The sequence below is a fragment of the Alexandromys fortis genome, unplaced genomic scaffold (assembly GCF_014885135.2).
Source record: "Alexandromys fortis isolate MF-2015 unplaced genomic scaffold, M_Fortis_MF-2015_v1.1 scaffold_34, whole genome shotgun sequence".
Classification (NCBI taxonomy): domain Eukaryota; kingdom Metazoa; phylum Chordata; class Mammalia; order Rodentia; family Cricetidae; genus Alexandromys; species Alexandromys fortis.
In genome coordinates this window covers 1,929,726-1,942,853 of record NW_026067933.1, presented here as the reverse complement: position 1 = coordinate 1,942,853, position 13,128 = coordinate 1,929,726, and the positions used below count along the sequence as shown (strand labels likewise).

General features: G+C 36.6%; 1 protein-coding gene across 1 annotated transcript in view; it reads right to left on the bottom strand.

Moving 5' to 3' along the window:
* The window catches only part of Wasl (WASP like actin nucleation promoting factor), a 49,616-nt gene that overhangs the window by 14,123 nt on the left and 22,365 nt on the right, over positions 1-13,128 (bottom strand). Inside the window, exons 2-5 of the mRNA XM_050145906.1 lie at positions 7,557-7,691; positions 5,952-6,038; positions 5,203-5,299; positions 1,683-1,706 (exon numbers count right to left, since the gene is read on the bottom strand). Coding sequence (XP_050001863.1) covers positions 1,683-1,706; positions 5,203-5,299; positions 5,952-6,038; positions 7,557-7,691 — 343 coding nt within the window. The remainder of the gene's footprint in view (positions 1-1,682; positions 1,707-5,202; positions 5,300-5,951; positions 6,039-7,556; positions 7,692-13,128) is intronic.

Sequence of the window (13,128 nt, the reverse complement as noted above, 5' to 3'; positions counted from 1 at the left end):
AAAAAGGCAAATCAAAACAAAAAAACCCAGCCCCCACAACCAACCAACAACCCAAGTCAAGTCAAGCAACAAAACAAAACTAAGAAAGCTCAATAGGAATATTAAAACTGTTATCTATTCATAGCAATTAAGTGTCTGTTCATAAATACATGTTGTGCACAGTGAAATAAATGTTTCCAAAATTTTAAATAATCCATACATCATTTAATATTTCAAGTTATTTTCTCAAAAGTTAGATGCTACACCAAACACAAAACACTAAAATATTGGCATCTATCAGGAAAACTTCTAAACTCCATTAAAGGTTCAGAGAAGAACAACCCATTTACTCAGTGGCTTCTTTTGCCTCTGCCACATACCAGCTTCCAATCTTGAGATGTGCTAGCTACTCTCTTATAGGCCTGCATTTCCCCATAAAAGTCAATTTTAACATGACAATGATTAAGGCCAACTCTTGGGTCAGGTTACTGGGGAAGAATTCTGTCCCCAGTCTTAACTGTGCAGTGATCTGGAGCAAATTACTTATATATTCCTATTTGTAATCGTTTACATGGTAGTAAAACAGGTCCTACTTCAGTAGATTACTGAACAATGCCTGGCTGGTGGTAAATGATAGTCAACTGAAACCTGCTATTATTGTCATTATCTTTATGATAACTGACATTTATTAACCGCTATGCTAAGCATTTTGCATATTTTTCATATCCCACAGCATTCCTATATGTTATTATAAGTAATATTTCCATGCAAAAGACAATATTGTCAATCTTTGGTACAGAGCAAACAATACTGAAGGCAATTAACCTATTCAAAAACTGAAAGGTTAAATAGTAAAATTTAATACATCTTATCTTTGGTTCATGTTTTCTATCTGGAAAACAGACTTAAAGACAAAATTAAAAGGCAATCTATCTGTGTAAAGGACACACACCTCAATAATTACCAGTGGTCATCCTATATTAAGAACTTTGCATTATGAAAATTTCCCTGCATAATCGTTCTAAGTTCTGAAGAGAGGATTTGGAAGGCATTTCAAAATCAGCAGATAAATCCCCTCTTATAATTAGGTTCCTGGAGCAATAAGATTTTACTTTTAAGGCTCACATCATATGTGAACAGAGTAATGGAGCCTCCCTCCAGAGAGAACATGGAGGACAATGAAGAAGAAAAAGTAATAATTATTCACCAGATTTAAGAGTTCATTACCAAACTCCAGGGGGCTGTGTGTATAACAGCCAGTACTAAGTACTCTTAAACAAGTAAGTCTTCATTTAACAAAGTGTGTCATGTAACACATGACAAATATTAAACATTAAGTGTTATAAAAGAAGTGTTTTAAAATGGAAAAAAGAAATAAATCTGAAAAAGAAATGAACACATAGACCAAATAAAATGCAATGCCTTCAGGAAAGACTTAAGCACATGCACTTTCTAAACAACCAGCTTGGGAGTACAGAGGAGAATACTACTCGCGTTCACATTATACTTTCACCTTATGTGAGGAAACAAATTATGAACAGTAAATTTCTAAGTTTTGTCTATCATTCCATAATTGAAAGCAAGAATAAGTTAAACTATGATATTTGATCATAAATATTAAGCATTAACCCATGATACACATTTCTACAATAATTAAACTGTAACTTGAAAACTTTTTTTGTCAATAATCATCAAAAGCTTACCATTTGGAGCATCTCGTCTTTTCTCTGTTAAAAAAAATCAGAACATTTATTAGACATAAAATACAGACACACACACATACCTAATAAAAGTAAAACTGATAACATATTTACATAAATTCTTACTTTTGAGGTGATGTGTAGAGATTGCTAAGGAATCTTTCTTAAAATCACATAATTATCCATATAGAAGAAAAACTCATTCAGAAGCTTAAGATCATAGTGTGAGAGACTGCCGAGACAACTGGACTGGAGTGAGCAGAGAAAGAAGGCAATCGGCAGGTCAGGGTTTACCATCATGGAGAGAGACCCATAGTGGAAGGTATGAACTGAGGTTCACTCAGCACAGAGAAGCTCTCAGGTGACATTTAAAGTCTAGTCTCAGTACTGTGTGCAGACAGCAGGAGAAATGGACAGCAGCACTGGGAACCGAGCGATACGTGAATGACAGCTGTTACAACAGTGATAACCAAACTCCATCCATAGACAGAAACAGAGGGAATTGGAAGGAACAGAGATCTCATTAGGAAAGAAAAATACAATATATATTTATGGATGGATAGGTAGGAATTTCTGGGAGGATCAAGTAGGGACAGGTAAAGAGGTGAGGAGAGGAGGTAGTGGGAGAGAATATGGAGAAAGACTGCTAAAATTAAGGGGCATTTGAGGAATATACAAGTGAAATTGCAAAATAATGAGGAAGGCAGAGAGCACCCCCTCCAAAAAAAGCACTAACAATTTTTTGTTTGTTTGTTGGAGGCACTGGTGGACCCAGAACTTGCTATGTAGGTCATATAGAAATTGCTAAGCTAGCCACAAATTCATGGACAAATCTCCTGCATCCTCTGCCTCCCATGTGCTGAGGTTACAGACACACACCACTATAACTGGCTGCATTTATATCATTTTAAACAAATATAATTTCTCTATATTTTTCTAATACAAACTTCTCTGAAATTGTAGGAGAAACATTAATGACTAATGCAGTAAAATAGCTAGCTTATAAATAATAACAAACACAATAACATTTTATTGGTGGACTAATTAAGAATCCTACCAATGGGAACCATAGGTGTAACATTCTAGCTCATGATCAGATAAAGAAACCATATGATCATTTAAAGGAAGAAATTTCTATACTGTCAATTTTTAGTTTTTAAAATGATATTAGTCTCTGTATGCAGACTGGTGCCCACTTAAAAAAATAAAAGGTTCAAAATGTAAGTTTTGGCAGCAATTCCTGAAGATATATATCCATGGTTGGAAGCCATTTATTTAAGTGAGGAAAAAAAAAAGCAGAACAGCTTGGCTGAAGAGACAGAATCTGACATTCATGTGAGACACTTGCTAAAAACATTAACAGAACAGTGTGTGTCTGGCATTTGGGATGTTTTAGTAGCACAGGACGACTCATGCTACAATGTGGGGCACTATGTTCAAACCTAACACACACTGAAAAGGACATATAGCCTAATGAACTGAATGCAGTGCTTAGGAAGGCTGAACCTATAGATTGTATCACAGAACTACTTAAAAATTGGAACCAGTAAGACCAAAGAAAAAGCCTTAAAGAGCATGTGATAAAGGGCTACAAATGGTACATACTAAGGAAAAGAAAACAGATTAATCTAATGCTACTGACCTATGTGACTAAGGTAAAAAGGGAGACAGGGTTCGACTTAGTATGAAGACTCACTATACAGTGATCAATTCAGCAGTGCCCTTAATGTCATGTTCTCTAGGCAACTGAAACATTTTACCTAAAGTTTAGATAGCCACTAGATGCAGTAGAATTCCTATACTAGGTAAAAGGCTTATGATCTTATCTGTTTCAAATCAAATTATTTTTAACAAGTGCTTTGTATTCATTTTCACTTCAAAATGTTACTTGTTCTGACTAATGGTTTTCCCAAAAGATCACTAGATGACTGTCACAAAATCTCACTAAAAAGGACACCAAAGGCTCAGAGAGATAGGAATGTGCTTGCCTAGCAAGTGTGAGGCCTGGAGTAGGATTCCAGAATTCATGAAAAAGCTTTGCAAGTGTGGGCTATAATCCCAACATTGAGAAGACAGAAACAGGGGAATCCCAGAATAAGCTGGTTAGCTGGACGAGCCAGAACTGACCAGCCAGCCAGAGACCCTGACTTAAAAGTAGAAAGCGATCAAGGAAGACAGCCGAAGCCACAAGACATCATTTTCAAGACTCTACACACCAGGTACATCTGGGAACAGCAGCCACACACACACACAAACAAGCACACCATACACAAAGGGGATGTGTGTGTGCAAAAACAAAACAGAACAAAGACACTGAGCCTACGTGTTAGGTTTCAGTATCAGAACATTAAATACTTCTGAAATAGAAACAAGAAAGCTGCTCTTGACTGTACAACTGCAGGGCTCGAATTATCTAATTATATTATTTATTCATCATAAAGAGAAGGCTGATTTACTTTATCTCAACATGTTTTTTTAAAGTGTGTGTGTGTGTGTGTGTGAGAGAGAGAGAGAGAGAGAGAGAGAGAGAGAGAGAGAGAGAGAGAGAGAGAGAGAGAAAAAGAGAGCGTAAGACCGAGATCATGTGTGGAAATTAAAGGAAAACTTGGGGGAGTTTGTTTTCTCCTTATACCAAATGGGTCTCTTCCTTCTTGGAACTCATTAAAGAACAATAAAAATAAAACACATAAAATAGTGTTTGTTTTTCTATTGCTATTTCTAGATCCAGTGCCTTCCTTCATTCACTGCTAAACACACTTAGGTCCAATCCAGGGTAACATGTACTTTTAGAAGTACACAAAGATGTTCAGAGAGGCTTATTTTAAGCAAACTGTTCAGCAGTCACTCCTATGAGACCCCTGAGATTGATATGCTTAACAGGATATGCTTAACCTTCCCCAATCAGTCTTTATTTCACTTCAGAAAGGCTAGGGACAGCTGTGCTAATTAATTTAAAATTCTACACTATCCTGTATCACTTTCTAATTGGTGTATATATGTTAAAAGCTATCTTATGCATTAAATTAAGTTCCTTATGACTGTACAGTGTACGGCACTGGAACAAAAAGACAAAGCAACATTTTCAGATTTACTCTGCAATTCTCCTTATTTATTCTTAAGCTTCTTAAAAGTATTTGTTTACAAGACATAAAAGTACTTAAATTTGTTTTGAAAATTCCATTAATAATTCAAATTTAAAAGTCAGTAAACATGGAATGTTATCAGCAAAATCAAAAAGGTTTCTGGAGTAACAGTGTTTCTTTTGAGGCAGGTATCATGAAGCTTTGTTGTCGAGAGGGCTAGAAAATAAATACTTTGGGCTTTGATGACTGTATGACTCTGTCCCACCTCAACTGTGCTGTGACAAAAACTGTCCATATACTGGATGAACAGGAATGAATGGAGCCAGATACCAACAGTTTATAAGTAACAGCCAACGATTCACATCTGTTTGGTAAACAATTTGCTGGCTTTTTTTTTCTTTAATGTGCAGAAAGGGAAGGAAAAGCAAAAAGGTGCTTACCAGATTTCCGCTGCCGTCGGCCCAACAGGTCTGTAACTGCTTTTCGGAACTTTTTTGCTTCTTCTTCATTTGCAAAATTAAGAGCAACTTGACAAGTCTGAAATATTTCCATCAAAAGGAACAAAGTGCATGAATTTAGCTTTATGTAACAACAGTGGCAACCAACAGAAGCACATTTCAAAGGAAGGAAAGTTTGGTTTCTGACAGTTAAAACAAACAAACAAACAAAAAACCAACAACTTTAGAACTTAAGTAACTTTTTAGCGAAAAAGCCTAGGCAAAAGTAAAGACTGTTAGAAAAATCTTCCTTACATGGCAGAAACTTAAACAACTAAATACTCATTAAGTTTGAATAAAAATAGCCCCATAAGCTCATAGGTTTAAATGCTTGACCACCAGTCAATAGAACTGTTTGGGAAAGATTAAAGAAGTGTGGTCTACTTGAAGGGGCTATGATACTGGGGGTGGGCTTTGAAGTTTCAAAAGACTAGTACCATTCCCAGATAGTTCTATCTCTTGTTTGTGGGTCAGATGTAAGCTCTCAGATGCTGATCCAGAGCCACACACATTTGCCTGATGCTAGGATTACCACCATGATGGTCATGGACTCAACCTCTGAAATTGTAAGCGCCAAATAAACTGTTTCCTTTATAAGTTCCCTTGGTCATGGTGTCTCTTCACAGCAACAGAAAAGTAACTAAGACAGTAGCTAGCAGAGTAATTATCAAGACAAAAAGAGTAAGACTTACATCTCCAGCAAAGGTATGAAAATATCCTCTAGGACTATTATATACAAAGTTATTGTATAGTTCTTGTTCCCACAGTAGTTTCCCATCCTAGAAAAAGAAGGTTGAAATTTACTAAAAAAAAATACCTCTAGGACTAAAAGTACACAACCCATTAAAGGAACTGTTTCTTTAAACAAAAGCTTTCAGGAACATATATATGCAGTATACACATACAGTCATACAACTTAGTGAAATCCATATATAAGGGAGCTTCATTCAACAGGGCAAGCAACTAAGCTCACTAGATTACCAAGACCACATAAGCAAGTGAGAAGTACCCATGACCAATGTGTATCCCCATTAGCCAAGATCTTTGTTTTCAAGTGTTTTGACACAGGATTTCTCTATGTAGCTTTGGTGCCTGTCATGGAACTTTCTCTGTGGACCAGGCTGGCCTCGAACTCACAGAGATCCACCTGCTTCTGCCTCCTGATGGCTGGGATTAAAGGTGTGCGCCATCACTGCCTGTCTATTAGCCAAATTTTTAAGACACTTTTTTATCAAACACTGTAGTAATATCTTTTGCTCTTTTCCTCAATTTACAGATGCAGAATAATCAAAGACATCTGCTTTAGGCTGTTCAATAATAAATTTAAACAAGAGATGAGAGATCCACATAATACTGTCATATCTATAGCTACAGTGAAAGAAATATATTTATTCTTCATGTCACTACTTCCGGATGGACTGGGTTTATCATCTGCAAGCCCTGCCCAATGAGGCTAAGGAGGAGAAGCTATTGAAGGAGGGAAATCAGGCACCACTGAAAAAAGAACACTCTGAACATCTCCTTGAGGCCATGAGGAGTATTTGAGGGCACTGGAATTTAAGATATGACATAGTGGCCTTCTTTGTGAATGAACAGTCCCTGAAGAATGAAGATTAAATATTCTTGAAGTTTTCTGACAAACTTTGATAAGTGGATGAAATATAACTTAATAAAAAATAAAGGAATATAAAAAATCTGCTGTAAATATATTATGACTGCTACATGGGCATTTCTTTTTTTTTTTTTTTTTTTTAGAGTAGTTGCATAGTCATTTGTTTTGAAACAATGCTTCTTAGTGTTGATAAGAAATATAAAGCTACCTTCAGGGCACTATTGCAGTCTACTTCATCAGTGAAGGTACACATTCTAAGACATTCCACTTACATCTAGAGCCTATGTATAGCTTTCCCTGCACAAAACATACTTACAATAATGTTTAACTATACTTGAAGTATAGTAAGAACTATAATAAAACACACCAACTACAGAAAAGGTCTGTAATAAAGGCTATATAAAACCAATAATGAATTCTTCTCTTTGGGATTTGCTTTTTTACTTTTAAGACCATGTTTGACAAAAAGAAGGGAGAGAAAACAAAGCCATAGGAAAGAGGGGGGTCACAATATCTTTATCTGGTGCCCCACTCAGTCCCAATATCCTTAAGTATCTACAATGAATTTTACCCTTCAAGTGTATCAATTTAAACACACACACAAGACAATCAGAACATCTAAACTAAATTATAATCAAGGCAGATAACCACCTACGAGTTAAAATGAAATCAAAACAAAACTTACCTTAATGTCAAATATTCTTAAAAAATAAGATCTCTGAGGATTGTCCTTAACAAGACAAGCAACACCACTGCACTTCTTTGACCACATACAGTTCCGGTCAGCTGCATATAATTGCACCACTGCCGAAGACATAGTCTGCAAAATACCAATGCACAACCATTACCTTCAAAACAACTGGACTCCTAGCCCCTGCCAGTGCTCTGACTGCAACCTCCCAAAGCACCAACCAGGACTACCCAACTGAGCTAGCTTCCAGAAACAGAACACAATGAATATTTCATTGTTAGTTACTTCTTTTTGAGATTATAACTAATATAATACGCATATCAACAATTATTGAAAAGTAACATTTATTGATTCTTAAAATGTTAGGCTAGAGAGATGGTTCAGGGGTTAAGAGCAATGGCTGCTCTTCCAGAGGTCCTGAGTTCAATTACCAGCAACCACATGGTAGCTCATAACCATCTATAATGAGATCTGGTGTTCTCTTCTGGCATGCAGGCATACATGGAGACAGAAAGTTGTATATATGATAAATAAATAAATCTTTTTAAAAATGTACCTGGAAACACATACTTAAAAATACTAACCTCATGTAATCGTTATTACTATTCTAACTTCACATTACATTTAAGAAACGCAATACTAAAGAAGATAAATAACGTGTCTGATGAACTGCTAAGTACGAAAGCTGAAATGTGTGACTTCAGAACTTCTATTTTCACATCTCCTTAAGTATGACATTTTGATGACACAAAAATTTATACAGTGGAACAGTCCTATCAGGGAAAGCTTACTTCCATAAAACAATTTCCCCTTTATGGCAAAGGAACTAAATCAAACCTGAAAGCAAGATTCAAGATTAGTAATAATGAACGCATCAAAATAGTTGATGCCTCCTCTTTTAAAAATGGTAAAATCATGGCAAAGAATTAAAGTGACTTGCACAGGTAGACCAGGGATTAAAAAGCTATTCTGAGGGTGCAAAACCCAATCTGACCTACCACTGTCCGGATCTCCCATGAACCAGATGCACTGGAGCTCTTAGATGGCAGAAGAGTTACCTCACCACTTACAAGGGACATCTTGGGCTGACAGCTATTCCAGGATACCTGCTGCTTTCCTATGATTATGAATCAATGCAAACTCCCACTTTTTCTTTTGAAGGCAGCTACTTGATCTATTTCTTTTAAGGTGACACTCACAAAAAGCACTAACAAATCTGAAAATAACAATTATAGTTTCCAAACCACTAATCTCATTCCTAAACCAAAATTTAGGGAATTAGCTTCCAAAACAATTATTTTTCAGTGTAAATATAAAGTTACTTCAAGAGTCCTTAGCATACATTATACACAAGAATGAGTTTCATTATGATATTTTCATATAGGTACATAATGTATTTTCATCTTCCCTGCCCTCTCTACTCCCTATGATCCTCTTCTTTCCAACATATCCATTCCCACTGGCATGAATCATGGAATTTTAAGCATACACAAACTAAATAATCAAAATCAGGATCTGATTAAGTAATTATGATGTCTAAATTCAATAAAATATGGGCACTGTATAAACTTAGCAGACCATATTACAACTTGGAGGTGTGGTATTTGGTATTATCTAATTACAATCGGGGACTGCCCTCTGTCAAAAGAATTCCTTGAACTATTATATAAACAAACCTTTAATTATGTCAAAAATCAGGAATGTAAGATCAGTATACTACCAGGAAACAAAAGTCCATAAAGACATTCTGGGTAACAGGGCTCAATGCTGTATTTTTAATTAAAAAAATTTTTTTTCACCTAAGCTTTATGCAGGAAACTGAGAAATTTCTACAAGAAACATTAAAAATCATGAAAACCCAGGACCGTCCAGAGTATGCGCTCTCAAGCCACTGGCCCAGTGAAGACATGCTTGTATTGCAGCACAAATACAGGCTGACAACTCCAGAGGCTGCCTGCTCCTGAGAGCAGCTCTCCGTCCACAGGTCACCACAGCTCTGGCGGTTGCATATCAAATCCTGCATATCAGATGTTTACCTTATGATGCATAACAGTAGCAAAACATACAGTATGGAGCAGCAACAAAATGATTTTATGGCTGGGGCCACCACAACGTGAGGAACTGAAGAGTCACAGCATTAGAAAGGTTGAGCACCACGTTCACCCTCAAAAAGAAAACTTCAGCAAAGAAAGAGAAAATCAAATACCAAGCAGCAATCAGGGGGGAAAAAAATCAAGCAAAAAAAAAAAAAAAAAAAAACCCAACCTAGAATCTGTATTCTAGTGAAAATTTAGCGATTGCAGCCCTTTGATATAATACTACCCAAGCTTATCTATGGAAAGAAAAAAGCAAAAACAACAACAAAAACCGGGACACCTGACAATCTCTATTTTATCTGTTACCAAGAAGTAATAGCTTTAGAAAAATAAAAGTCTTCCTAGAGGCTGAAATTGTATTGTCAGAAACCCTTTGCTAACATCAATACTAACACTGTGTAACACTATTTGAATGTGTATGGAAACACAAAGAAAATAAAAACAAAAGTTTAAACGTTGACAAAAATTTAAAACATCTGCGTATGCAATGAAGCTTCAACTAAGCTATATTTTTTCACACATAATCTGACACTAGGAAAAACTAAGGAAAACCCAACAATAAGCAATTTTCAGAAATGTTTTTAAAAATTTGCTGTAAGTATAAATTTACCCATTCCATTTTTACTTTAAGCTGTCAAAGCTTAAAAATGACACATTATAGCATTTTATAAATCCTTTTCTGATTGATTCATAATAACTACAATATATGCAAAAACAGCTTAGACATAAAACATTAATATAGAAATTTCTGACAATAACCACCAAGTATTCCTTAAATTAGATTGACAGTGGCTTAATTAACTGTGTACAAACATTCCTTCCATTCCTTTAAAGTAACTGAACTTAATCAACTATATTACTCTTGTCTTTCACAATCAAGAATATATTAATGAAAAACAACCTACGGACAGGTGCTTTGGAATAGAAATCCATTTCTTAATAGCCCAATAAAGGCCATGAATCTGTTAAGCAGAAGGAGACAAACACACTACAGTGAAGATTACAGAACCAGAACCAGGCCTTCCCTCTCATTGTCAGAGACAATGGGAAGGGAGGCATATCCTGGGAAGGGAGATTCTCCTCCCCACTGTCCTTCAGAAAAGCACGGTCATACTCCAGGGTTAGCTTTGCAGGATGCAATCCCTGCCTGCCTGCTCTTCCTTCTGTTTCTCTAGAACTTTCTTGTGTACCTCCTACTCTTGCTACATCACAGATCTTCCTCCAAGGTAGACTAATTTCATACCCAGTAAAATATTGTCATTTCCCACAACACATGGAATACTTTTGCAAACCTGTATTTACAGTCTCTGTTCCTAAAAAATATTCAGTTAAAAATGGAATGTTCTGATTTTGATACTGATACTATGCTTGACACCTCCGCATGAAATAAACATCATTGCTAGGAATGAAATTTTACTCTACGCAGTATAAAAAGCAGAAAAGTAAAAAAAAAAAAAAACCCAACAACAAAATATTTGGTTGAATTCTTTTAACTTTGAAGTGACTTCAATGAAAAAGTTTTATAATAAATAATACTTTTGCTCACTGTCAACCTCAAAACAGAACCTGGAAATTTAAAACATAAAAACAAATGAAAGTAAAGCTGAAGCCACGGTGGGAAGAGGAAAAGCAGGACAATATCAGCAAAAATAACAACTAGAATCACAAATGAAGAAAATGGAGCCAGATGAAAACAGACACAATGGGCAAAGTGATCTCTATGCACTCAGTTACTGCACATTAGCTATGTAAAAACTACTGTGGAAGGACATTGACTCATCAAATGTTCATTAAGTATTTACTATATTATGAGGGATCGTAACAGGAACAGGTGAAGGCAAGACCCAAAATGGAACCAAGAACAGGAAACAAACTGAACAAGGAGTCCAAGAGCACTGCAGCTGCTACAGGGAAATGTGGTACTGAAGGAAAAGATGAAAAAAAAAAAAAAACTAAATACCACAGGAAGGGTTTCCTAAAGTATTATTTTACTCAAAAGATGAAAATAGATGGATCGGGGAACAAAGCAGGGAAGGCGCTAGGGCAGTCTGGGACCCTGTGTGGGGCTGGCTAGTGAAGGAAACAGGCAAGGGAAAAGCCTAGACTTACTAAAACAACATCACACTCAGCTCCACTGTCTGACAGATAAACAGTTTGGTAATCTTGTTTGTTTGTTGGGACAGGGTTTCTCCAGCTTGGCAATCTTAGCGGGAGACACAGAGTTCTGTTGTGGCCCCTGGCGCCTCACAGGTCACGCTCCCACCTGTCTTCCTTTCTCGGAAACTGTGCATTATCATCTGCTGTGACCAAAAGGACATCAGCAGATAAACACAAGTTTGGAAAGTGCTTGTACACTGGGATCTGTTTTTCTGGAAGGCAGGATTGCTCTAAAAACTTTGGGATCAAAGTCTAGATGCCACCAACGATGAGCTTATTTGCCGAATAGTGAGAAATCAATTTATTCCGTTTCAAGTCATAAAGTAGTGTTTGCAGCAATGGGTGACTGGCACTGTTAGATTGCTTAAACTAAAGAACCTATCACCTGTGACAAACAGTTCTAGCTTTTTTCTCTATTATCACGCTTTTAGTTGTAACAGGCATATACTTTAAATTGGCAGTAACTCATAAGAATTTTAGGCCTTATTATCATAACCAGAACAGATTTGTGGGGAGAAGGTATTTTTAAAAACCATTTCATAAACCGGGCAGTGGTGGCACACGCCTTTAATCCCAGCACTTGGAAGGCAGGGGCAGGCAGATCTCTGTGTTTTCAGGCCACCCTGGTCTACAGAGCTAGTTCCTAGGCAGCCAGCACAACACAGAGAAACCCTGTCTCAAAGTAAAACAAAACAAAACCAACAAAACAACAAAAGAAACCCCAAACACTTTATAGATTAAAAAGTCACACTGACAGGAATATGTTACACGGACCAAGGTCACTCAAAAGTTACAATCCTTCCTCTAGTCTCAAGAGGTGCCTGAAAGGCAAATTCTTTTTTTTTTTTTTTTTGAATCTCCCGAGATTTTTATTAGCTTATTCAATTAGCATATTTATATTATTTATATACAATATTCTATAGTATTTTTTCAATGTTTTATTTTCTGGATTTGGATAGCAAATCCAGGAACATATATAGTGGTCAAGCTCTATGCCACAGAAACACATCTCCAGCCTTGAACAATGTGGTTTTTTAAAATCTCTCTACCTTCCTTATCCCAGATTCTCAAATCTTCTTTTAGCTACACTTCTCCAACACTTTTTTTTTCTTGAACTACAAATCACCTTGCACAGACTGTTAGAATTCTCTAAACCCACAATGACAGTCACTGTGACTACAAATGGCAAGGCTTGTTGAGGTCTCCTAAGTTTCCCACCAGAGGGATGGCCACCTGTAGACAAGGGGAGGCTCCAGGGCCTGTCTGCCCAGTGGGTGGGGACACTGCTAACAAGCACAGGTGCTCTTCTCTGG